At 39.2% G+C, this 27,352-nt stretch overlaps 1 protein-coding gene across 5 annotated transcripts; it reads right to left on the bottom strand.

Moving 5' to 3' along the window:
* Positions 1–24: 24 nt before the first annotated feature.
* Positions 25–27,352, bottom strand: SLCO1C1 (solute carrier organic anion transporter family member 1C1). 5 transcript variants are annotated; one of them, XM_048048602.2, is made up of 16 exons: positions 27,009–27,346; positions 26,651–26,739; positions 22,559–22,706; positions 19,901–20,042; positions 19,039–19,171; positions 18,272–18,393; positions 17,127–17,273; positions 15,982–16,080; positions 14,949–15,194; positions 13,951–14,115; positions 10,240–10,435; positions 9,063–9,228; positions 8,450–8,634; positions 4,238–4,302; positions 2,456–2,573; positions 35–1,271 (listed from the first exon to the last, which is right to left on the bottom strand). In XM_048048602.2, the coding sequence occupies exons 3-16, from the start codon at positions 22,685–22,687 to the stop codon at positions 1,049–1,051; spliced, it is 2,136 nt and encodes a 711-aa protein (XP_047904559.1). In that variant the 5' UTR covers positions 22,688–22,706; positions 26,651–26,739; positions 27,009–27,346; the 3' UTR covers positions 35–1,048. The 5 variants fall into 5 exon arrangements, with proteins under 5 accessions (XP_047904557.1, XP_047904560.1, XP_047904559.1 ...); XM_048048599.2 differs by having other exon boundaries at positions 26,651–27,346; XM_048048601.2 differs by lacking the exon at positions 26,651–26,739 and having other exon boundaries at positions 36–1,271; positions 27,009–27,345.

Below are 27,352 nucleotides of genomic sequence, written 5' to 3'. Positions count from 1 at the left end.
TCAGTGCAAGCATTCTTGAGATTTTGTTCCATGCTAAACAGTCCTCCATTGTACTCCCCATCTCAAATTTATTTAATACCAAATATTGTCAAATTGCAAAAATGATGTATAAAGGGGTACTATGATACATATCTTAGTTTCAGATAACAAATATAATAAACTGAAAGGAAAAGCTCCAAATCACTTGGTCTTTAAATTCATTTTATTGTTCCCAAGCTGTCTTGTTGTAACTTTTTTAAAAAATAAATCATACGTAGCTCATAACAAGGTGTTATTACATTGCAGAAAATGCATGGAATTATTCAGTACACCGAGTACTAGAAAGTAGCAAGAAACTGCTGGAAACCTAAAAAAGCTCTGTTTTTTTCTTCCAGTCTCCTTTGGACAATATTCTGTATTCTGTAATGACAACTTTTATTGCTGTTATTGTTGTGCTACAGCAGAGTATACTTGAAAAAAGTCCCTAATGACAGCATTTGATGGCCTAAGTGTTACAGGTTGAATGTGCGTGTTGCCCAGAACTTGCAGCTGAATTGTCCTTCCAGCAAACCACCTTCCTCCTGTCTCACGCTGCACTGCTTGCAAAGGTGAACTACGTACAAGAATTGGTGCAGAATATCCCTGCACCTTCCAGGCTGCCAAGTCGGACTGGTAGCATGCTTGAAAGACTTATACTGCAGCCTACCCACTACTCCTCACACACAGAAGGCAGACAAGGGGCAGCAGAGCTGTTGTTGCAGCTTGGCAAGGAGGGATGGAGCTGAGGGGCAGCCACAAAACCTGCTTCTGCAGCAAGCTGCACCTCCCCAGCCATAACAGATCCCCTCACTTGAGTGCCACCGACTCCTCAGGACAAATGGTGAGCAGTGACATGTGCTAAATGGACATGTGCTAAAATGCCTGTATCCTTTGCTTTTTGGTATTTACAAAGAAAGTTACAGGATGGCGAATATTTTCAGGGTGGATACTACTAGTTGCTTCACTGATGATGAATTTTTGCCTTGAACACCACTCACTGGATAAAGTCATGGTGGAGATCTCAGTCCTCCTAAAGCCTAGTCTCCTTTTCTGGCCAGTAAGTTGTCTGAATTAAATGGTCACTGTTGAAGAAATTATCTTTCTTGCTGTTTGTCACACAGGTGCCTCTCTCCCCATTGGCTGAGAGGGTTTCATCTTGCGGAGCAGACCTCGTCCGGAGAACCCAAAGGACAGCAATGCTGAAGAAAATGGACATGGTGCCCAACACCAAAGTCAGCCCCAGGTACATGTATCTGAGAGAGAAATGACCAGTCAGAGCTTATCTCAAAGGCACTGTACAAGTCGAATGCAGCAAGGGCACGATTATAGTTCCACGCAGTAAGTCTGAGTGAAGAACATGTTCAAGAAAGGTAGTAAGGTGATGACCCTGGAGATGAAAATATGACAGCTCACCCAGGTCAGATACTGTGTGAACTGTGGACAAGAAAGACTCTCAGGCATTGGCTAAGTTCTTTCTTCCCAATGTGCTTCAGTGAGAATAATGCTAATAATTCCAGGGCAATTAATTTTTTTGGTTTTCTCATAAACAGTATCAGAGATACCAAAAAACATTTGGTATTATTTTTTATTTTCAGGAATTAATGACAGTTGCAATATCAACAATAATAGTATTATTATGCTTTATTAGTAATGAGTCACAAATGAGTTTTTGTTCTTTTCTTCAAGTTTTCAAAACAAGATGTTCTCTCCCCTCATATTCCCCCCACCTCAGAGTGGGGAACTCAGCTGCAACCCTGTCCTCTCTGTCCTCTCTTTGTCCTTTTATCATTGCAGCAATGCCTGTCAGGATTGCAGTTCAGTCAATTACTCTCCTCTAGCAATAAATCAATAAAGACAGAAGTGCTTTATAAGCCTTTTGATAGGCCAGGCATGGTCCGAAGCACCCTTCTCTTCCTTTTTGTGGTCCAGCTCCAGTGTGGACCAGTGATGAGGTTTAACAGCCCCCCCACACACACACTTAACAGAGAGAAAATTGGGGTGGGGTAGGGTGTTGGGGTAGTAGAAACTTAAGGCTTTAACTGAACTTATTTTGGCTAAAAATTAAGTGACTTCCAGCTAGTATTGAAATAGCATGGACCAAAAAAAGACTAAACCAAAAAAAAATGCTAAAAACTGAGCATTATTAATTTTGCTGGTCAGTCTCTTTCATTCAAGATCAAATTTTAACCCAAATTTTCTGACAGAAATTATCCTACCAGTGCTCACTATAGAAGTAGTATATGTAGTATATAGAAATGTAGTATATGAATGTATAATATAGTAAAATAATATAATATAATATAGAATAATAATAAAATAATATAGTATTATTTTAGTAGAATAATATAAAATAATATAGTATAGAATGTAGTATATAGAAGTAGTATATGTAGTATATAGAAAGCAAGTTAAAGAATGAATGGAGAACAGCTGTTACCTGAGCGTGCTGGAGTGATAGAGTCTACATGCTCCTCTTCCCCCACATTGCTTGCTTCCCCATTTCAGGCAAGTGGTATCTATTGCCACTCCAAAATACACTGGGGCTGGAATTCCAGCTGTGTGTATTTAATGAAAGAACAGAGGCAAGAAGATTACTTTCTAGAGTGACTAGTTCTGATCTAGATGCATATTAACGTAGAATACTAAATTATACATTCAAATAGCAATGATCCTTTGACAGTCTTTTCTAGTTTAAGAAGTCATGCCTTGCTTTGCCCAGATAAGCATACTCCTTTACTCCCTGTGAGAAATCAGGATGGGGCCTAAAATGCAACTGATCATCAAAAAGCCTGTTGAAGTCAACAGGAGAGTGAATGCCATGGTTTGTTTGCCTTATCCTCTAGAACCCCTCTATAACGAGATATTTCTCCTTTCTTTAGAGCAATGGAGGCTGTTCAGTTTGGGGGTCATCCTGTGTCTCAGCAGGGGTGGGTGAAGAAGGGAGAAAGACAGTGGGGCTGGGAGCCTACAACGGGGCTACAGGTATTCTGCAAGTATCTTTAAATCCTACTGAGGCAAACCTACTGCCTACAGGAGCAAACCTATAGCCATGCTTGTGGGTGATGAAATGGAAAATCCTTTCTTTGGTAGCTGAAGAAGACAACCCGGGGATCCAATGATGGCTGCTGGAGAAGAAAATAAGCCTGGAGGGAAGAAGTTGGTCTGCAAAGATGTTGTGAAAAAGGAACCAATAGCTTGTTTTGATTTCACTTCATCTGGCTCAACCAGCGCATCTAAGTCCGCTCCATTTACATAAGCAACTTGCTTCTTGCTAGTTATTATCTTTTCTAATAAGACCTAAAAGATTTTCAAGTTTCCAGTTTATTGGCATCTCACTGTACCCTTGACGTTAGAGAAAATCTGTAGACAGCTTTACCACAAGGCTGCAGTGAACTGCAATCTCAGGTACACTTGTACTTAGATTAATTCCCTCAGAAACTAATGAAAATATGCCTGAAAAATGATCACAGATTCTGAGCCATATTTGTTCTGTTGTGCTTAATGTTGAATAAGGACAGACAAGAAGTAATTTTCCTCTTATCTTCTTGGCACAAAGGATCACTTGCTACTTCTATGGGTGTAGCAGGGTTTATTTTTACTATTACTAAGACAATTATAGAAATTACAAAATCACAGAATCACAGAATGGTTAAGGTTGGAAGAGGCCTGTGGAGGCCATCTGGCCCAACCCCTGCTCAAGCAGGGCCACCCAGAGCAGGCTGCCCCAGACCATGTCCAGGTGGCTTTTGAAGATCTCCAAGGAGAGAGACCCCACAGCCTCTCTGGGCAGCCTGTGCCTGTGCTCCGGCACCCACATAGCATAGAAGGGTTGCCTGGTGTTTAAAGAGAACCTCCTGAGTTCCAATTTGTGCCCATTGCCTGTTGTCCTGGCACTGGCCACCAGCAAAAATAGTCTTCCTCCATCTTGTTTGCACCCTTCTTTCAGGTATTTATATACATTGATAAGATCCCCCAAGCATACTCTTCTCCAGGCTGAACAGTCCCACCTGTCAGCCTCTCCTCATAGGAGAAGTCCTGTAGTTGTACAAATGCAAAGTTGCCTCCTCCCACCCCCCTTCCAATCCTTTTCCTATTATTTATTTTTTTAAATCATATAATATTAACTTGTCAGTTAGAAGCTGTTATTTCCAACAATCAGTTTAATTCTAAGATAAGTGACTAGTGACATTAAAACACATATAAGTATGACTGGACTTACCAAGTACTCTTACTGCCAGGGTATAGATACCAAGTGCAAATGATTTCAAGTGTGGTTTAATGCATCTAAAAAAAAAAGAAGTGTTAAATAAAGAATTGACCATGGATAATTTGAACAGAAATAGAAAGCATGAGGGGGAAAGATATGTAAGTTTTCCCTCCTTGATGGCACCAACTTCAACAGAATCACATAAATATATAAATAATGTGATATATATACATAAAAATAATGTGATTAAAATCATAACAGCAACAAGGAATTCTAAATATCTATAGTCAATATCACATTTTAAGCTTTCAAACAAGACCAGCACTTTGGAGTTACTAACACAGGACAAGATTACTGGTTGTGAAATCATTTGTGATTAGATAGTCCCTTTCGATTAAACATTCTCTGAAATTATGGCTAATGACCCAGACAAGTAAAAGGTATTTAAGCCCAATACTTTCCCTGCCATATGTCTAGGAGCAGGATCACACTATTTACCACATCAAGACCATTTGCATCTGGACATTTCTGGGCTTGCAGTGGTGGCCACCACAGACATCAGTCCTTATGACTCAAGATCAGCCCTACTCCAGCCTTGGGTAGGTGGCTCATCTAGAAGGGTGAGCATGGTGGGCAGGAGAACAGTTGCTCTTCATGTCCATGCTAGCAATCGAGTGCATATGGAACCACTCCAAGCATGCTGTTTCACTCAGACTACCCAATGCAAGACCTAATCCAGCAAGAGCCTGAGTACCTGCTTAACTTTTAGCACATGAATAGTCCCAGTCACCTGGCTGAACTGGGACATGCTTGATATGTGTGGTGACTAACACATGTGAATCATTATGGTAACTGATGAAATGCCCGGTTGTCTCAGCCATCCTGTTAAGTATAAAAAACAGGCTGAAATTCTGTTGTCACTTTGGATTTAAACATAGCATTTTGGGGGTATGGTCTATGTGCTCTGAAACAGGATAGACTCAGAAATTCATGTAATTGGGAACACCCCTTAATGTTAATAAAGTCATTGCAGAACTTGCTCTTTTGTTCCGCAACAGTAATGTTTTGTTATTTCTCAATGTAGCTGCCCGGACAGCAGTAAGAACCCATACTGTTAATGATATTCAGGTCATCCTCCATTAATTTAGTAAAAACGCAAAAGGACAAGAACATGCATGGAAAACAACACCAAAGTACTGACAGTCAAAAAATAATTGCGTGCCTCTCATTTTGTAACCCAAGTGCTTTGTTCTCCAATATCCTGTTATGGATTATCATCGTGCAGTCTGCTACATCGTGGTTTATACAGGCATCACCATCTATGCAGAAATGAATGTAGTATGATACTGATCTGGAAGAACAGTGTTTCGCCCTCTTACCTGATCATAGAATAATAACGGCACAGAATGGTTTGGGTTGGAAGGAACCTTAAAGACCATCTAATTCCAACCCCTCTGCCATGGGCAGAGACACCTTCCACTAGGCCATGCTACACAAGCAAGCCTCAGTCTAGAAGCCCTTTTAGCCAAGTGTGAGAGCATAGAAAGGAAAAACTGGAAAATAAAACCAAAACATGGATATTTATGTGTTTTGTAGATTTTATATTCTTCCTTTTTTTTTTTTTTTCAGATGGAAAAAAAATGTTTAAGCATTTGTAATACCTTTCCACAGAAACTGTAATTCTTCGAGACCTTAAGTGAGAGCCAAACCTTTCAGGGAGATCTGAGACTCCATTTTCACTGCCTAATCACCTTCTATATTAATAGAAGCTTGTTTAGCAAGCTATAATAGCTTGTGCTTAAACAACAGCTATCTGAATTGCATTTTTTTTCCCTCCAAAACTTAAGGTCTTTCCCAAGCTCCCTGGCAATTGCAATTAGCTTAATGCCACTAAAAAGACACTTCAGAAAATGACTGTCACTCACTGCAAGTGTATTTCATTGATTCCGGTCATGTAAACCCTTGAAGTATATGTCACTAAATTTTACAGACTTTGAGGGATTTAGCTGTATTTTCTCCATGGCAGGTGCAACAATATCTGCTCATCTAAAATTAGCAAATTGCTCAAGTTATGGAATTTTATCAGATCTGACAATATGGAATAATTTTACAAACAGATAACTGGCAAAAAATAACTTAAATGAAGTCTGCAACTTGACCTTGGGACTATTTGTTTTCAGAGTGTTTATTTTCTTTCAGGGAACAGAAGCACACTTTCACACAGTTCAGACAGATTTTCAGGGAAAACCAGTCAGTGATGGACTTAAGGAAAGCAAGCGTGATCTTAAAATGGATTTGTGCCCACAGGTCATTTGCAGAGAACAATAACAAAAAAAAGTGGATTGAACTTACTGAAACATATTTTATTTAGCTGCTCGTCAGATTCTGATGCCTTCGATCCAGCAGAAAACACATAACTTCTCAGTTTCAATTAAGTGGCTCTCAAAGTAAAATGAATTTCAACAGAAATAAAGGCTACTGGAGCAGAACCAATAAAGCTGGTTTGCACCTTTCATATAACAAAATGTTTTGGATTGCTATTGAAAAACCTCTCTAAGCTTTTGTAAATACATCCATTAGGCAGTCAGTCCCCTGGGAGCAAGTAGTTAGGGCTGCAAAGTGCAGGCAACTCCGTGTGATTTAAGCTCACACGTGTTCAGCTACAAACATCTCCTCCCATACATTTCTGCAGTGGAGACAAGACGGAGAGCTGGAGGTTGATCATGACAACAACAGTGCCAAGGCCCTTTGTGGTACCACAGCAGTACATTCCCAGCAACGTGTTTTATGCATAGAAGGTAAACATCATGTGGGGAGAAATGGGAAAGAAACTGCATCCCTGACTATTTTTATACAGCAAAAAATCCTGCTGTGCTAGGAGCAACCACAAGCTCTCAACTTGCTAATCATCCTCTTCTTGGTGCATAGTTTTCCATAGTGCATAAGCTTCAGTAAAAAAAAGTCTCAACTGGATTAATATGATTATTCTTCCTGCTGTTACTCCTTGGAGAGACACCATGTGTTTTTGCAGTACTCAATGCAACATGCTACATGGTGGGTGGGGAAAGCTGTGCAGTATATGTGGTTTAAAGCATAGACCTCACTGGTGGTGTTTGTGGAGGGCAGTGGAAAAACATCCTCACTTCAACCATTTCTGTAAGTCTCTGTGTGAATGTTGCTTCTGGCTCAAGGGTTGTGCTGGAACCACAGCTGAAGTTATATTTCTTTATTTAGTTCTTTCCATATACTCTATATTCAGTCAGTTTTAACACTATCTTTTACTATGCAGGCATAAAGACACTGGCACTGAGACAATTCCAGAAAATTTAATTCAGAAGCAAAGAAAATTTTGGGGTAAGAAAGCACAATGATAATAAAGCTTATGTAGAGAGTATTTACTGTTGTTTTGTTTGAGAAGTAGAACATGCCCATCTGGAAGTAATTTGGAGAAAGGAACTGAGAAAGAAAGCCTTCCAAGACATAGCAGAGCAGCACTTAGAATCCAAAATTTGCAAGAAGCTGACAAAAATCCAGATTAATCACTGGAAGTATTATATTCCTTTTGCACTTTCTAAAATTAGTTTAAAAGTTCATACTTGGTGACGGGCAAATAGTTCCAGCACTTAAGTACATAGTGGAACAATCCCTTGCGAATAACTTTTAATAAAGCTGTGAAAGTTACAGCAGAAACAGACAGATAGATTTATATATTTATTTATATATTTATTTTTAAGATACAAATCTGGGACATAATTATATGGAATAATACAACAGACTTGAGAGGGATAGTTGAGTGTATACAGAAGGTTTGGGTTAGGTCATCTCTTTCTACCTTGTATGTTGAAATCCATAGCAAATGAGGAAAACCAGCTACCTATAAGCATACTAGAGAGCTACTTTCCATTCATGCAGCAGCCATTTAACACTGTTCTGGTAATGTAAAAGGCATTAAGGGAAGTGGAACTTGATATAAATGAAATGACAGCTAGGCCTCCTATATCATGTTTAAAACTAGAAATGTATAGCAGGTAGAGATAATTGTAGTCACATTGTATCAATGGTAGAAAACTCATTGTCAAGTTATGAGGATGCCTGTTGATAAGTGAAAAAATAATTTAAAAGCCACTTCACATAGCTGAAAACATTTCACTCTATTAGGGAATGGAAGGAGGTACAGTATCAAAACACCTTGAAAACATGCTAGCAGAAATAATGATTGCTTACCTTAGAAGAAGTATGTATCCAGGTGTGCCACCTACTGACAAAGTATATGAAGTAATAACTGATGTTACCAGAAAATACAGAAACATTTTTGGACACTCATTTCCTTTTTGACATGGTCCCATCACAGCTGAGGAGCTTCTTGAAGGAGATTCTAAAATTCCCACGCAGCTGCAGTTAAAAAATACCTGGAAGACAGCAGGTGAAACTGTATGATAGCCAAAGCAGCAGGGAAGTGAATGCTTGGGAACTGCACATCATGCTTTTCCAGTTAGCCAAAAATTTAAATCCAAACCGGAAAAGATTTTTCAACAGGAAGGAGAATTTTATATATATATATATAAAAATCTACTTTTGATGAATGTATTTAGATTTTTATTTTTATTTAGTGTTTTTGGTAGCCAACAGCTAAAAAAGCCTCCTTCATTCTCTGCTTGGGATTTCTACAGGAAACGGTAGTTGAAAGAGTTTTGAACATGGATGGTAAATTGCTAAAAACCTCAGGAGTTTATGTCTGGATGGGACATGCCTTACTCAATTTTAGTTTGCTCACTCTGACAGAATTAGTTATAGCAGGAAAGTTACCACATCACATATAGAAATGAAAGACTCTCACAGTGTTTTTTCCACTTCCATTGGATGCCTGACAGCCAGCGAGACAAGCAGAAACATAGGTAATGCCATTTTCCCCACAGATGGGATCCCAGTCATTTTGGGAGCACATGCAGTCTGAGTTGCAGTTTGAGAACAGGCCTTGCTCGTATCCAGACATCTGCTTGGTTCTGTAGAAAAAGGAATCATGATGATGTTTTCTGGCAGATGTGGAAGAAATCATTATCAACTCATGAGTTTTGCTTTCTGCCAGGTGCACCTGGCCAGGCCTTGTGTCTTTAACCCATTACAGTGTTGTCTCTTTCTATCCACACCAGAGGGTAAATTCTTATTTCTCAGTGATCAAAAGGATTTCTTCACATGACTATTTCAATATCACATGCCTACTGTGAGATGGTGAATACTTTATTAAGGACAGACAGCTAACAATTTCTATTCATGCATTTTCTCATATTTTATAAGATTGCAGTTTTCTGAGGCTTGATGCATTTATAACAAAACCAGAAAAAAAAAAAAAAAAGCTTGATTATTCCAGAGCCAAAGAGGGGAGTGAGTTACTCTTACATCACTGCAAAAGTTGATGGGGAAACAATCAGAACGGTATTTATCCAAACCAAGGAGCTGTTACATTGCATGACAGTTTTATCTGCACCTTTAGCCAGCTGCTGCTGAGCTCGGCAGCCAAGCAGCTCCTGGGGCTGTAATAGAAGGGCTAGCCTCAGGTATACCTCATAGATAGTGTCACAGTTAATTCATGGTTAATCCATGAATACTTAAATTTGGAGTCTGGAGGCTATTAAGCACCATGGGTTGTTCAGCAACATGCAGAAGCAAGGAACAATTAATTGAATCTCACTCCCCTACTGAGCTCCTCACGTTTCCAGGAATCTCTATCTTGAAAGGATGGGTCCCATGGCAATAATAATTAAAAAGTAATCAGAAAAATAATCTGCACTTGTGGCATAAAACCCTCTGAGTTGAAGGCAGCAATCACAAATGAATTCTGACACAATGCCCAGTGGAATAGATGGAATGGTTTCCACCGTTTTGAATCACAGTTCTGGGAAGCATATTTAGGTCAGTCATTCTTTTTTCAACAATATATACTTTGTGGAATACAACGACCAAGGAGTTTGCTTCTCAGAAGCACTTTATGCTGAAGTTTGCTCTTCCCAGCATACCCACGGTAGGACACGGTCAGTCCGGCCACATCTGAGTTCTCACAGCCCATCGCAAATAAAGAGAGGAGCAGCAGGTAACCAAAGAAAGATGATCCCAGAGAGAGTTTTGCAGCCCCTAAAACACTGATTCTGAATTTCTTCATGATCAGTCCCCCAGAGAATATGCCAAACGCCACAGCAGGAATGTTGATAAGACCTGAAATCAAACAGAAATAATCTGTATTAGTGAATATCCCATCTCAATAGACTATCTTCCTCAGCCACAAAAACAGCAGCAGTGATAACATGAAGAAGCAAAATATTACACACATCTTCAAGCTGGGCAATTTATTTATTTATTTATTTATTTATTTATTTTGTGTGTGTCCAGATTTGGATTGTTCCTGCGAACATGCTGGGACTGCTTTTAACTTGTTCCTAGGGAAATGCTGCTTTTCCAGTTCTCTGAGAGACAGATTATTATTGGTCCTATCTTATATAAGGTCTAGGCAATGATCTTCTACTTTCTTAAGCTAGGTGATTTTCTTCATTGCTAGTTTGTCAGTGGAGGTATCATGTAGTGTTAATTCAAATATTCTTATTGTCATTTCTCGTGAGAAGTGCTCTGGGCTCAGAGGTGTTGTCTGGGGGCATCGTGCTGCTGAGGGCAGCCAAGACAGCCACAGTTCCTTGAGGCATAGATCCTCCCTGGGGCCCCATCCGAGTCCTTCACCATGGAGCAATAACAGGAGCAGCAAGGGCCATGCTCTGGGGCTGTCCCACCCTGAGAAGGTCAGCTTCTCTTCCCTCATCCACTGGGAGGAGGAGCCCAAACTGCTCATTCCTAGTGGAAATTCAGTTCTACCTAATGTTAGAAAGTCTGGAGAAAGACCTACTTTTTCTGTTTTTACTGAGCCATGAAACGAATGATCTCCTAGGGAGATCTCCCAAGAGGGAGAGAGCCAGCAATATGCCATCTTCTCCATACACAGGACATTTAGGGTATTTCTCCAGTTTTGTATGTTGAAATGTTCCCTTGGGTGAGTGTTGCCACAGCAAAAATATATATATACCCTCTGGGCAGTCTTCTTGTAACAGGCTTCAAGGAAATAAGTGAAAAGGCAGTGAACACATAAAATAGGGTGACCATTAATCCTTACTGGAACAGTTCTGCTCAAAGCAGTGTCCATATTGATAGACATGGACAAGACCAAAAAAAAAAATAAAATCTGTTCAAGTACATGCAAAAAAGATGTAAATAGACACCACTGTAAAAGATACTGCACAGTCAAGTAAGGTGACCTTTCCTGGATTTCATAGTTACTGAAACTGGTTTTCTCACCTTTACCAGCCAGATCTAGCACATTAAATTCCGCTTGCACATGGCTATGTATGCCTTTTGCAGCTTTTAATTCATGCTGACACTTACTGGTGCTGAGTTGAGTAAGCATACAAAACAAAAGCAAGTACAAAAGCATACATGCATTCAAAGAGCAAATTAAGTTTATGATTTTTTTTTTATTATTATTATTTTCCCCAGGGGGCTGGAGGTTTCGAAACATGATTTAAAATGACTTGATGTAATATACAAGATCCTGACATAGGAGTTTAGTCTCCCTGCTAGGAAGTGCACAGGGATCCCCTGAATTTCTGTCTCAAGCCACTGTTTGATCCATCTGCACACATGTAAAAAACAGCGCTTAGAAGAAATGATGTATGCTTGATGTTAGGAAAAGCCTTTTTCCATCTAGAAAAACCATAAGTCAGTACCTTGGCAAGCATGAGAGCCTTGTTCTGTTACTGCTAAGATTCAAGACACCAGCATTTTTCAATGAGCAATATTTCAAGAGCACCATTTTTCATCTGCACACACGTGGAAATTGTACTTCAGGGGATTTCAGAAGCAGCATTCAAAGTGCAGCATATGTAAATGAAGAGTCACTACATAACTGCATGTGGGTGCCCCATCCAAACACTTTGATGCTGCAGCTTTTTCTGTCCTCTTTTGCTTGTAAGAGGAGACTGTGACTGAATGTGGGAGCTGTGTACACCAGAGAGTACACACACCCTGCTTGCCCATTCATATGCACCCCTTTTATTCATACATACGTTTCATAGCCTTACAGATCACCCTACTGCTTGTCACTGGCATCATGGAAAGCAACACTGTGTATATATTTAAAGAAAGCCATACAAACACAGCAGGTACCCTTTTACTTTCTGGTATGTTCCTTCATTTGTGACTATCAAAAAATGCCCTCTTCGAGCCTCCAGCAAGTTTTTGTTTTTGTTACAGTGCTTCAAATTGCTCTGACAATTCTGATATTCATCAAATAGGTGGTGATAAAAATTGCAAAAACAAAAAGAAAAAAAAAAGATGGGGAGGGGAAATAGGCACTGGTAGTACTAGCAAGCTCTCAGCTTTCTTAGCAAGAGCAGATTGAAAAAGAAAGGAAAGGGAGGAAGGGAAAAACCCTTGTTGCAGGGATGGCCACTCAGCCAGGACCCTTCCCTAGCCAAGCCATCACACATTCCCTGTTGGATATAGTCCCTATGCTTGTGAAATCAGATAGATCTTAATCCTCACTCAGTTTGCACATACCTGAAAGCTTAGCTCCAGAAAATCTGTAAATACAATGAGAAGTACTGTACTGAATGTAGGGATTGTTTTCAGGACTTTTTCTGGGCATTGCCTATGCTTGAAGATTTCTCCTTGCTTTTAGGGGTGCTGTGCCAGGAAATTCCAGCCTCTATCTTTAAAGAATTAACATAGCACAATGGATCACTACAGCTTTGCTGCACATATATACCTCCGTTGCCTCGCAACTAATGCTGCTCTGAAACACAGCAGTTCCCCCTGTTTTGGATAGATGTAAACCTCTTTGCTGTCTAATGCTATTGAATCACTGGACCTCAGAAACTGAATCCAAGCCTGTAGGTTCAACAACTGGGTTGTGAAGTTCACCATCCTGAAGGCATCCTCAACAAATGGCCACCTCGATGCCCAAAGCTGATTCTGCAATTTATTGAGAGAGGTACCTTCCTCCTATGGGTCTGGCAGAGCAGAAGCTCAATAATGCTGGCAGAAGCAGCATCTCTCACTCTTGTGCCATGTGGGGGTTTGGGGAGACCAACTTACAATAGAAAAAAGCTCTTAGATAAAGTTAACACAGAAATACCTGTTTTTCTTTTACCAGCATTGCACTGAGATAATGTTAATCTTTTAACGCATGTATTATGTGATCACTAATATGACTTTAACTTCCTTTTATTTAACACCAGCCTCTTCAGAAAGCAAGAAATCACTGTCAATATCACAGCTACCTTATGGTCAGTCCTTTAGCACGCACTGAGTTGATCTTCATTTCGTTGAAATAAATGGGGAGCCAGCAAGGGAACAGATCTGTCTGATGACAAATTTATGTCAAGTATTTTAAAATTAATTTTCAATTATTCTCTTGTGATATACAGACATTTCAAATTTCCAGTAGAATGGGAAATAAAGTATCAAATTGTGCAATCTTTTACAGTAACACTTGCATAGATAAACTCAGAGCTAACTAGTGCTAAAGCAGAAATGAAATAACTTACCTTCTATGAGCTACTACTTAAAAGCCAGATAAAGAAGGAGAAGAATAAACATAGCCTCAAAAGCACTTTTCCCTGTGTGTATGTATACACCACTCCTAAAACGTCCATTTTTAGGGTATCAAGAAGCAGATATAGCATTACCTATAACAAAATTAGTTTTTGAAGATGTTTGCCCATACTGTTGCTCAATATATTTGGGCTTATATGTCACCATGCCAATTAAAGAATTGAAGTGAAGGATACTTGCACACAAATACAGAACGTAAACTGGATTCCCAAAGAGGTTCTTCAGTGACGGCAAGAAGTCTGCAAGACAAAACAGCAGAAATGACAACCAGGCCAGAGAGAGAATAACTGCTGTGAATAATATATTGTAACCTTCCAGAAGCGGACTGCAGGATATTTCAGGGGGAATAAATGAAGTCCTGTGATGCTTATAAGAGATGCATTCCTAGTTGAGGGGAATGGTGGAGCAAAATACTAAGAATCAATTTTCTAGAACATCCATCTTGTTCCATCTTGAAAGGTACTTTCTTTTGCTCAGAAAACAGGCAGAGTTGTTTCATTGTCCCCTCAACAGCCACAGCATCCTTTAGCTTAATTTGGGAGTGGAGGGTAGTATGCACAGCTGACTGTAAGCACAGATATATTGAGTTGTGAATTCAAGTATTGAGGAAAATACTTTTGGCAAAGTTGGGCCAAGGAAATTCAGTTGTGTAAAAAAGCTTTTTTTAAAATAACAATGTTATCCTAAAACAGTATCTGGTTTGTGCCCATCCTTATTCTGATCCGCTATTGTATGTATTCCATAAATGGATAACCATAAAGAAAAAGGAGGTTTAGCAGAAACTGAGATTGATACTTTATGATGCCCCACATCTGCAACAGCTAAGATCCATGAATATTTTTTGCTGAGTTTCATGAGATTTGATGCATCAATAGCATAATTTAAAAACTTCCAGGTGAAGAAATTTTTTGTGCAAGAGCAGGTCTAGAGAACAATTAAGAGACCCTTTTTGTGCATACTAATTAGATGGAGAATGACACCCAAGGGAAAAAATAATCTTGAGGCCACTAAACAGTATAAAAATTAGTGAGAGAAAGACCCAACAGTGAGGACACGAGCTCTAGTGACTTGCCTTTTGCCATCTCACCAATCTTCACTTGTTGCTGATAAGATTTGTGTTGCTCCTTGTTATCCTCGGTGATGAACTTTGACTGCTCAGAAGAGGTACTGGAGTCCTTTCTGCCCTCTGGTTTTGGGAGGTGTTTGGGCAGGAACCAGAAGGGGATGCAAGCCACAACACTGATCGCACCTGCTATTAAGTAACCCAGCCACCAGGCTCCCACCCACTGCACATCCTTGTGAGTTATTGTTACGCTGTCTGGAGAAAGTCAAAAAAAAAAAAAAAAAAGGAGAAAAATAAATGCTTTTAGGGAATGTTTGCTGATAACCAGGAAGGTGATTTTGCAGGGAGTTTCTCCAGAGGAGTCTGCCTGCCTCTAGATTTAGCTGTACGATGTGTCTATGGGTGTTACAAGAGTGACTGATTGCAGAGAGGTGATAAGGACTTGCTGATTCCTGTGACACATTGGTGGCCTGTCCCTGACGCCATGGGGTCCCAGACCATGCTGCTCACACATCCCCAGAGAGGCTGTAACAACCAGGCCATGGAGTGGTCTGGGTGACCACACTCCTGCTCCCAGCTGGGCTGTTCTGTGTAAGAGTCACCAGAAGGAAGGAGTTGTGTGAGGAGGAAGGCAGTCATGAGCTCTGGTACTCATTGTGAGAGACCTGTTTTCTCAGCAATGGTGGTCTATTACAAAATGAATGCAGACAGCTCTTGGCAGGATCCTGAGCCACAGTCCTGCCTTCTCCTGGTGCCTGCTGTCTCTCCAGAGCCTCCTCACCAGGGCATCTCCTGGGAGTCACCAGCTGTGGATCTTCTGGGCTGAAGGAGAGCCAGACCTGGTACTTTTTCCACACCTGTCTTTGTTGCTAGACTTTTCTGTGTGAGGCGCTGCATTGCTCTCATCCATTTTACCTTATAAAGTACCCACTTTTCCCTTATCCCTAGAAACTAGACAGATATTTCTTTGCCTAAAATACATGCCTAAAGTAGATATACTGGAGCCTGACTGAATTGTTTAAATCTGAGTTTTCTGACTTACCAAGATCTACAAAGCCAATGTCAACATAAAGTTTGGCACACAGGGATCCAAGAAGAAAGCCAAATATTGGACCTATGATTGCAAGCGTCTGTACACAGCCTGTAATAGAAAACAGGGGACTGTTATTTTTCTGACTGAAAACGAACATTTGTTCTTGCTGCATATAAAAATAAAGTACAATGTGGCAGGTAACAAGTGGGACAGTCTTAAAATACTGAGCCAAAGTTTGCTTTCAGGCATGTTAGTTACTCAAGTTAGAACTTTTACAATTAAAAAAAAAACTTTTTTTTTTGTTTTGTTATCATCCGATTAAAGAATGAAGGTCAGACCAAGGGAAAAATCAGGGAACTTAACGGCCTAAACTCAATAATAATACCAATCTATAAGCACTACAAACACTTTAGCTGGCTAGATTAAGTTGTGGTGGACCCAGAACAGGCTGAAAAATCACTTTGGTTTGGTACCCAATATTAACATATTTCAATACACCCCCAGCCTAAATATCCACGTATTCTAAATTTTCAAATTTGATTTGGAAATCTGGTAGGAACGAATCTTTTGCACAGAAATTCTGAGTTTTTCCCAGGCTGTAAACTTTCTGAAACAAGGTGCTGATGGAGAAGGACTTTCTGGTGATATTTCAGGTGAAAGTGCAGAGCTCATCACACAATGAACACGACAAAGAAACACTGATACCAACTTCTTCAAGCCTCAGTCACTCTTGATTGTAATCCTACCTCATTCTGGAGGGAAAGTTTTGAGTGCCTGATGAAATTCTATTTAAAATGCTTAAAAGAGTACATGTTTTTTTTTATCACTTTCCAGAGAACTGAATGTGCACAGAGGCACAGCAGTCCACATCCAGAAGAATTAGGAAGATTAGGGTAACAGCAGGAACCTAAGGTCAAATTCTTTCCTCAAATTAAGATAATGGAACTGTGCTGGTATGATTAAAAGGGAACTTGGTCCCTTGAGTGTACATGATTGTTAAATAAACTTTAATATTGGAAATAATGCAAGCAAAACAATCAGGGCAAGTTAATTCAACAACACTCACTCCATTAGCCAAAATGACTGTTTCCTCTAGGGAAAAATCCATTAAGAAAAAAACAAAACAAAACAAAACAGTGATTTATTTACTCTACCAATGTATAAGGCAGCATCCTCTTCAAAGGCATAATCATCAATGTATGTAATTCCCAAAGGCTGGATAGGAGTTTCACCTATTCCACGTAGAAGATTTCCCAGTAAAACATAGATCCACATAGAAGAGCCTGCTTCTTTTTCACATCCTGGATACATCACAAGAGAGACAACAATTATGTGTTTTTCCACAACATTTTGACACTGAATGCACAGGACTTCTTAAGTACTTCTAGAGTAGGAAAAGCAGTGATTACTAAGAAAAATGTTTTGGAGCTGGAGGTTGTGGTGGCAGTTTTAAGCCAATCAGATTGAGGTGGACACACACTTAGTATGAACTGCTTCAAGCAGATTGTAAAAGATATTATAAGTCATCCAGTTTTAAAAACTACATCCTTAGTACATCCCATTTTAGAAAACTTTTGCTCTTGCTTCTAACCAAAACTGGGATTTTCTAATGGAAAAAGTTGGGAAACATTGATGATAGCAAGTGCTACAAGTCACATCTATTCCAGATCCAACAATCAAAACACATACACACACTTTTTGGTCCAGAGAGGGTCCGATTTTCTCATCCGTAGCTTAGTCTATAAATTCAGCCTGTATGGATGTCATGCCCAGACATGTGGGAGGAAGGCTATGTCTCAGCTCCAATAAGTTGCTGCCATTCAGCTCAGGTGGGCACCCATGAGGAGCTAGCTCAATGAACCCAGAGGGGTGGGCAGGCAGGGAAGGAAATGAGAAGCTGGGTCTGCAGTCTGGGAGACGCAAGTGGCTATTTCCAGTGGGATGAGGACCCAAAGGCACATCTCATGACAGAGGGAAGACCAGAAATTTTGTACGCCACCATGGGAGATCATCTGGTGTTTCTACAAGCCACGAAGCTGCAGAAAGTTTTTGGAGGAAGCAGCAAGGCTGAAGGAAAGGTGTCAGCCTGAAAAGACATCTTAGCAATATACAGTGGCAGTTATTAATTTATTTTCAATAAGTTTGTCTCATCAGGTAGATCTGGATTTTCTCTGGGAAAGATCCTTCTGTTTCCCATTTATTATTTCTTGCATTCTAATAAACTATTGCTTTAGAGTTTGAGAGTCTTTTAATATGTTTTATTTTGCTTATCACAATACGCAAAAGAGATTGCTCTCACCTGCATTTATTTTGGCTTGAGATTTTTCCAGGGCTGAGAGAGGAGTTTGGCTTTTATCCTGCAAGCATGGAGAGATGCTAACAGTTGAATTCATGGTAGAAGGAAATCTTTCATACCGATATCTGTTTATAAACAGAAGTTATTTTTTACTCTCCCAACTTATAAGAAAAAAGAAACAAACAAATCTGTTGCTACCATGGAAGAGAGCACTTGAATACAGCACTTAAATGTAGATTTCATCTGCATCCAGTGTTGCCAGTGTTCCGTGTGGTTTACAAGGAATAAATGGCGCTTGGTTCATACTGTGGTAGTACGTGAAAATTGTCCATTTGGTTCTCTCTCTGTCAAAGTGATGCATTTCAGTTTAACAGGTAATTTGCTCTGTTATGTTATGTGAATCTGTACTAAGAAATAATCAGACAGTGAGGGCATCCTGTGGCTTGTGTTTAACACTCCGATTGTCTTCCTGATTTTAGTCGTCACTTCACCAAAGCTTCAACAATTCTTAAGCTATGTCAAAACATGGCCAATCAATTGAGATCATAGACTAATAAAATGATACATTGAATAAAACTGAGAAGAACATACGTTAAATTATTAGATCTGTTATAATAAAATTTGTCTTTGTAATGCATATTAAATTGAGTAACCACATCTGCATATGCCTATTTCTATGGGCCTTTTCACGATTAATGCCTAAACATCTCAGTGAGCTAACATGCAGTGTGCATAGCCCAGCTGGAAAATACTGATCACTTTGCACTTACCGTCCCATGAAGAACTGGGGCATTGCAATTAGGAATGTTCCCGCTGACATAATTAAGCAGCCTGCTCCAATTATTCTTGGCCTGTGAAGCTTCGCTCCAAAGTAGCTTACAAGAATTATGGTTAGGAGGTTCCCTTTGAAAGTACAAAAGGAAAACTAAGTTTTACAGCTTTTTGATAAGACATCCCCCAGCAAAAGTATTCCTAGTGTGGAGTGTATACAGCCATTTCAGAGGGAGAGGGCTGATTGCATGGGTTTGGTGCTTCAGCCTCTTTCCAGGCATCCTTAAAGGAGCCCAATACCTTCCATGATAAGAAAACCATAAACTTTTGGAAAAGCAACTGGAAAAGACAAGAGAGATTATGTCAGATGATAGAGTGCAGCAAACCTTTATACACAAGCTAAGATTTCATTCCCATGAATATCACAGTCCATTGAACAGCCAAGAGATAAATCCAGTAATCTGAAACAGCAAGAGATGATGTCACACTGGAAACCTTAGTACAAGACTGTACAATGAACATAGATTACAGTTAGAGTTTTGTACTTCTACAAAAGGAGAAAGCTAGAATCTTTGAAAGCAATTTAATTCTCATTCAAGAGTTAAAATTTATATTAATATTAATTAACCAGCAGCTAAACTTATCAAATCACAAAATATTTAGGACTATGTTGGATTGCTTATGTTAGCAACCTTATCCTATCCAATGTAATCATAATGACAGTCATATAATTCCTAGGTGAACCTTGCTCACTTTTAGTAGTCCTAGGAGATTCATACAATTATTTTTCATGACAAATTTCGTCACTGTTTTTTTCCTTTCTTTTTCCTGAAAACAAAAATGAATTTGTACAACACATACCAATTTCAAAACTGCCATCAATAACGCCAACCAAAGAGGAAGGGATATCAAATCTTCTTTCTATTTGTGTGATAGTACTTTTTAGATAACTTCCTGACAGTGCTTTAGCAAAATAAACAAAAGATAATGCACCAAGAAATATCTGTGAAAGAAAGTGACAGTGATTAATATCAGGCAGTACAGAATATTTACTTTATTAATTATTTCTAAACAATTCTACATTCCCACTTCTTTCCCACTTCTTTTTGCTGATAAACATGTCAATATTTCTCCCACTCTATGAAATATGCTTGATTGCCTATTTATCTAGTTCCTATTAGTCATAACAATATATACAAATCTTGATCTCCACCACTGCTAATTTCAGGTAGACGCCAAGGTTACTGATGAAGGACTGATAAATATAGTGCCCTCCCGATCTCTCATAGCAATAACGATAAAGGTATTTATTAAGTGGGGCTTGGCAGAGATAGGAGTTGGTTTGGGGGCATTTTTAAACAGTCATAGGCATTTGGTTCCTACTAAAAACAAGCAGATTGAATTCATTGCAAGCAAAATTAACTGGAAGATGTACTCCAAAAGGGCACTACATTCATTTAAATAACTAATGGCTCATAGTCTCTGTGACAGAACTAAATTTAGCCTGATGTAACTCCCCACCCTGAAGTGCATGTAGGGTGAATGCAGGGTCCTCAGCTCCATCTGTTCCTCTCCAACAGTGCTATTGCCTAACGTAAACACAGCTTTACTAAGTTTACTAGCTCTAGGGATACTCACACACCATGCAATTGATCTCGGAAACCACATTGCCTTCTGCCTTCAGATGCAGGCTGGGTTGACTGAATATATATGTCTGCTCTTTGCCAAAAGTGTTAAAAGCCCTAAACTCAAAATTAAAACACAAAGTAATGTTTGGTATATGGAGAGGCCTAGACCCTTGCCCTACTCTTTAGGCTTGCTCTCTGAGCGATCAGTCTTCCGGCAAACTGGAGTCCTGGAACAACTTCCCCTCCTCCAGTGCAACACGCCTAACAACATCACAATTGACAGGGCACATTGGTAGTGATACTGGCATCGATGCTGAATGCCAATTCTTGTGTCAAGGTTCAAAAATATCTTTTTTATCATTCAACATGCTTTTCTTTATAAAGAGATGGTTATTTCCCTTTCAGGAGCACTTGTGGGTAAATAGAATCTCATTCTTATTTTCCATGGTGATAGTTCTCAAAAAGCTCTCTAATAAAAAGATTGCCATAATATTTTACATTTTCTGTGTGTTTATGCTGTTGGATTTTAAATAGCAATGTGAAAATAAGTACAGTTTTCCACATGAAAATCATACAGGTTAAAGTAGAACTTCAAACTTCTCCATGTCCCTCTGGCACATGTTTTTTCCACTGGGCTTGGAGCTGTCCCAGGAGGGAGATGGAGACCCCATGCAGTGGTGGTTGCTCCTAATTTAGAGCTGGGACAGAAAGCTGCATAGGATTTCACTTTCTTCAGTCATCTTTGAACAACAGAAAGTAAAATATTTCACCACATCTTTTTGGTTTATAAGGGCAATTTTAACACATGTGAAGGCTGTTGATTGGTAAAACACACAAACAAACAAAAACAACAGCAACAAAAAACCACCTGTTGACTCTGCATATTGTTCTTGTATTCTAAAGGTTAATCATATTAGTTTGGTTCTCAGAAGTCAAAAATTTCCTGCACAGAAAAAAATCTGAGCTGAAATATTATTTGTTTTCTATTTTTGGATCTAATAGACTGATTCCTGACTGCCTAATCTGTGACTGAAGTTTTATTCAATGAGGGAATCGGATTATCATTGCAGCAAACGGAGGAACAATGATAAAATTACTATTGTGCTACAAATTTGATTGATGCAACTCATCCTCTATTTCAAAGCAGGATCCCAGTTCTGGGCCTTTACAGGAGCAGGCAAAATCAAGGAGGATACTCAATAATTAATATATATATATATATACACACATATATATCAGTCGTTAGACTCTATTAAGCTGACAATATCTTAACTGCTTTGCATAATATATAGACTTCAGCTCAACTATTGTTGAACTCAGTGACTTTATTGGGAGCTGGAGCAGAATCTGCAAATGAATTTTTTTACAGTTTAATGTAGCAGTGAAACTGCTACAGTTTAGTTTCAAAGTCCTCTCATGCAGAACTCACTCAAATCAGGAAAATTATAGTAACATAGCACTCAGAACGCTGAGACCATAATACAAATATTATTTTCCAGAGCCCAGAAGACTACCATGGCTACAATCTTAAAAAAGCAATCTGTGCTAACAGCTGTCTGTGGTATCTGGCTTCTGATACTCTGTTCTTAACTTCAGGAAAATAGGATGGTACAATAAAGACAATACAACTGACCTTTCAGGATGAGCATTAAAGATGTTGTAACACCCAAGCCTCAACCAACATTTTATATTTGAATATTGCCAAAACTTAGGCAAATACAGATAAGAAGTAGATTTTTTTTTGTGGCTTTGAAGTAACTTCAATAGCTTTGGACTGACTCACCAACACATAATCACAACTTAAAAAGGGTTATTTCAAAAATAAAATAAAATAAAATAAAAATGAGGTTTTCTAAGTCCCTATTAAAATATTTGAAAACTCTTACTCTACCTTTATACCTCCACAACATGATTGTTTCTCCTTGGAAGCGGAAGATTCGGATTTGAATGAAGATCGGTCAACGGGCAGGATTGTGTTGCTTGAGAAATACTGAGTATTTTCTTTTGATGAAATCTCCATGATATACCCTGCCTCTAAACTAGAAAACATGAAAAACATTTTAAAAGGACATCCTATTAGCTCAGCCTCATAAGCTTGTCATGTGACAGCAACACCCTGCTGTACTGTTTTCCCAACAACAGCAATTATCAAACTTCACAAGAGAATCTGACCAGTGCACTGGATGTTTAATTATGGAAATTTGCAATCCACTTGCCTATAATAATGAAGATTAAATCATACTCAGTAAACCGTTTTCATCTTCATTTTCGAGCTATCATCAATGTGATTTCATTGAGCATTTGGCCAAGCATCACCAGCAGACTAAATACGGCATTTTAAATAACATTTCTGGAATCTGTATGTAAATTCACATTTCTAGATGTGATTATTATTGCAGAGATTTCTCAGAATTGATCTCTAAACTTCCTATACATGTGGGACATTAAGTAATTAGATCAAAGGAAATCTAGCCCTGTTAATGAGGGACTTGAATTGCTTGAAACATTGAAACTTGCTTGAAGCTTGAAGATTGAAACATTAGCTCTAATCATCTGATCATAGCTAATGAGTTACACAAGAATAAAGAGGTTTAGTTCTTTTTACCATTTCAGATAGGGCCTTAGGGCTCAGTGGTTTTGTCAATTGTTACAGGAAAAGTGTGAATTTGCTTCTTTGCAGGTAAATACAAAGAAGTAAAGAAAATCTAAATACTGCACTTTGAGAACCAAAGATGTCAGTAATTCTTAAATCTCTACTTACATAGTACATTACTTTGGTTTTAATTTCAATCTCTCTAAATCAGATCTGAAAATATTCATGAAATCAGCTTCTGTGCTCACTTTTGAGCAGCACTGTGTTTTATAGAACTGCTGGCTGAAAATAGGAATAGAAGTTCCTATTCTTTTATGTTTATCTAAAGCACAGATCTTACACAAATAAGATACAGATATGGTTTTAAGAATATATATATATACGTTATATACATTTGTATTCATGAATTCCAATGTGTGTACAACAGGTACTTGTACTTTCAGAAATGTGAAATAACAAAAGTGTATCTAGACTTTGTTAGTATATAGGCAAGACAAAAAGACTGTCTGAGATAAATCAGGTACCAAAATTTCCAGTGAGAATTCTCTATGACATCAGATGAAACAGAAGGTAGTGACTGCATGTAAGAGAAATAACTGCATTTGACACTGCCACATCAGGGACAGTAATGCATTTCCTTGTCAGCACTAATGAGTATACAAATATTTTTTAAAACAACAATAACAAAAGAAGGATGGTTTGTGCTTGCTGCAGAAAATAAATTGTTCCTACTCTGCTGGTGATGTTTGTGAACTTGGGAAAAGTCACTTTGCATGCCCTTCTCACAGACTTGTACAATGGAAAATGACAGGATATACCTCACAAAACTCACATGAGGATAAATTCATTCAAACTTGTGAGTATGGGCAAGACACACACATAAGGTATGCTGCCAGGTAAGCACATGAAATGATAGCTTCTAGATTACAGTTTGAAATGCTCTGTATATTACTATTACAGCAATCTAGGAATGAAAAAAAAAAAAAAAGACTGAGAAAGGAAAACATCTGAAATGTGGTTGGAGTTAATTGTCTTTATCACTGAGCAAAGCAATAACCAATTTTAACCAATTTGGGAAGGTCCAGCAAAATAGCATTAACCTGCACAGTCTCCTCCACTGCACCCCATATACAGGGATGGACAAAAAGAGAAATGCCATGGAGGTGTGGAGATGGAATATGACACACCAGAGTTTGACCACGTCATACAAGTTAATGTGTGATGCTTGACTGCATCAGGCCACACTGAGCTGGTACAATTCATGAAAGGACAGAGAATCAACAGTGGTGCTCAAACAAGACTTATGCTCAAGAGTATAAACAAATTATAAGAATTATTACTATTTATTCTGGCACTCTGGGTGTCAAATAGAAATGTCCTAGGAAGGACTGATAGCCGCACAAGTTTTGCGGGTTTTACTTGTAACTATGGCACAACTTTACAGAGGACAGTAGTTTTCTGACCCGGAGCAACCTCCGACCTTATATCTCAGAGCATCATTTCAGATGCTCTGATAATATCTCTGAGGGAAGCTCTTAACACAAAATGGAGAGCAGAGTAAAGGGGCCAGGGGTACCACACACCACTGCAATGTTAGCTCTAATATTTCCTCTTTCATGCAACAAGTATAAATATGAGTGTTTCGCTAACCACAAACTTGTCTAGTGCTGCTCAAACGCTTTTTTTTGGTTCCATTGATATTATAGCAACAACCTTAGCTTTTTGCCCTGTCTTCTTGGACACCATATTTTTGCAGTGTGCCATGAAACCTGAAGACAGATAATCCATGTCAGCTCTTCTATCCCAGATGTGTCAGGAATGCTTGGAAAGAATAATCCCAAACAGTGGCACAACATTTCCTTGTGGTCAGGTTTCTGGATCAATTAAGCTGATAATGACAAAGAGCTGGAGTTCAGCCTGCACCACTCTCCTTGTTTAAGAAAGGTCCATTTAGTTGATAATACAAGAGAAATGCAGTCACCTCATCATCACTGAAACATTCTGGGCCAAATTCAACCCCCTCAAGTTTACACTGCTAAATTAAAGCTTCCTGTATCTAGCAAACTTCATGTAGTTCTCCCTGTGTATATCTATGTATGTCTGTGCACACTCAGTTGAGATGAATATAATCATACATTCTTTACCTGATCTATTAATGATTGCAGAAGTGTTTATGTATGGATGTACATCCACATACACAAACATTTCTTAAAGCTATATCTATTGGAAGACAAACTCCTAATTGAAAAGATATTATTATATGGATTAAGTGCATTCAGTCTACTCACTAGTAGTTTAAAAATATGACCCGAGCAACAATTACCTTGGCACAATATTTAGATTTGCTAGTTATTTTTAGTAAGTATGTTTACCATGTAATATTTGCAGCGATAAAAATATATTCATTGGTTTTATGAGTCCTTATTACTAAACCTGCACAGAATCTTCCAAAATGTAGGTTTTCTGACAGCAATAGTATTCAGCTCTTTCATAAGCAAGTAACTACATGGTAAAAACAAAACAAGTTTACCAAAGCATAAACAGTTACACGTGTACATACAGACAATGTATTTTCTCTTCCTTCAACCAGATACCCTCTAAGAAGTATTTCCTAATTTCCTAAGCATCTTCTGAAGCTTACTCTGAAGTCTTCAAGGATCTTTGAAGATATTTAGTAAACGGATCTTCCATGGATTAATCCTTCTAGATCCATTTTGTAACTTTTACCAGAGACTAAGAAAACATTGTAGGGCTGTTTCCTGTCTTAGGAAATGCTTCCCTTATTTAAGGCTGCTCTTCTCCATAATAGTCAAGGAAGAATAGGTACATAAGTGAAAACAGTGCCTAATTCTTCTAACCCATTCTGTACTATCAGCCCCCAAATTAGCAGAGGTTCTCTTGGACACAACTAAAGTAGACACTATCAAAACCAGAAATGTTTTATTCTCTGTGAGGATAAAGGTGGAAAGAACATGGTGTTTTACCACACTTATGAAGAATCAAATAAAACCAAGTGAGTTCCACCTTAAAATTGCCTTTTTTTTTGGGGGGGGGGGGGGGGGGGGGGGGGGGGGGGAGTACTGAAATAAATAAAATGGGCAGAATTGTATCACCAGTCATTCTAATGGGAAAGAAGGGCACTGGAGCAGGTGCCCTGAAGTGAAGGGAGCCTTACAAACTTTGTTACAGTCTCTACAACTGTGTACAACCCAGCTGGTGACACTGTCTGAAGGACCACTACGTGGTCACAGCATCTCCCTGCTCATCACCAGGGCTCACAGCTGGGGCACTGATCCCTCCTCGCACTTCTGGCTCCAGCCAGCCAGGGTGCAGGAGCCCCCTCCCATGAGATCACTTCCCATCCCATCAAGAGCAGGCCCACTAGCTTACCTGTGAGACAGCTCGGGCAGCAGCGGCTTGTACCCTTCTGAGGGCTGGCATGTAGGGCTGTGCTGGGTGGTCAGATCCAAGGAAGAGACCTTCAAGCATGCATGCAGTGGGCTGAGGCACCACCAGGCAGCTCCCGGAGTGCCTTTCCACTCATTCAAACTCCAGGAAATGAAAAAAGCCCTTCCCCCCACTGGAAACGAGTATGCTTTGCAATAAGCCTCCTCAGGCATGTCTTTGTTATGTGGCAGCCCACAGGCATACGAGCTGCACTTGTTAGACTAGGTGGCCACAGGAGACGGGTACAGAGACATCCTCTCAAAAAGGCAACTCAACAAAGAGAAGAAAAAACAAATCTTACCTGGCAGCAGAAATCTCCACAGATGGTGCCTACCCTTTTTTCTAGGTAAGCTCCCTCTACCACTTTTACCTACCCATACATTCATGCACATGCTCAGGTCCCAAATTAGAAATAGGAAAAGCTGGAGGGAAAGACCACCTTTTATAAACTACCCAGACTAAGGACAGTACATATTATACTGGAGGTAGAGAAAGGAATAAACATAGGGGTGGGGGGGCTGCTGTCTCCTGTTTTGCCTGAGAACTTGGTATTCATCTCCCCCCATACTCCTTTCCCACCTCCTCAATTTTTTCTTCCCTCCTCCCCTCCTATTAACTCCGGCAAATCAGGCATACGGCAAGCAA

The sequence above is a fragment of the Anser cygnoides genome, chromosome 1 (genome assembly GCF_040182565.1).
Source record: "Anser cygnoides isolate HZ-2024a breed goose chromosome 1, Taihu_goose_T2T_genome, whole genome shotgun sequence".
Lineage (NCBI taxonomy): Eukaryota > Metazoa > Chordata > Aves > Anseriformes > Anatidae > Anser > Anser cygnoides.
The sequence above is the reverse complement of the archived record's forward strand: the minus strand, read 5'-3'. Positions and strand labels throughout refer to the sequence as shown.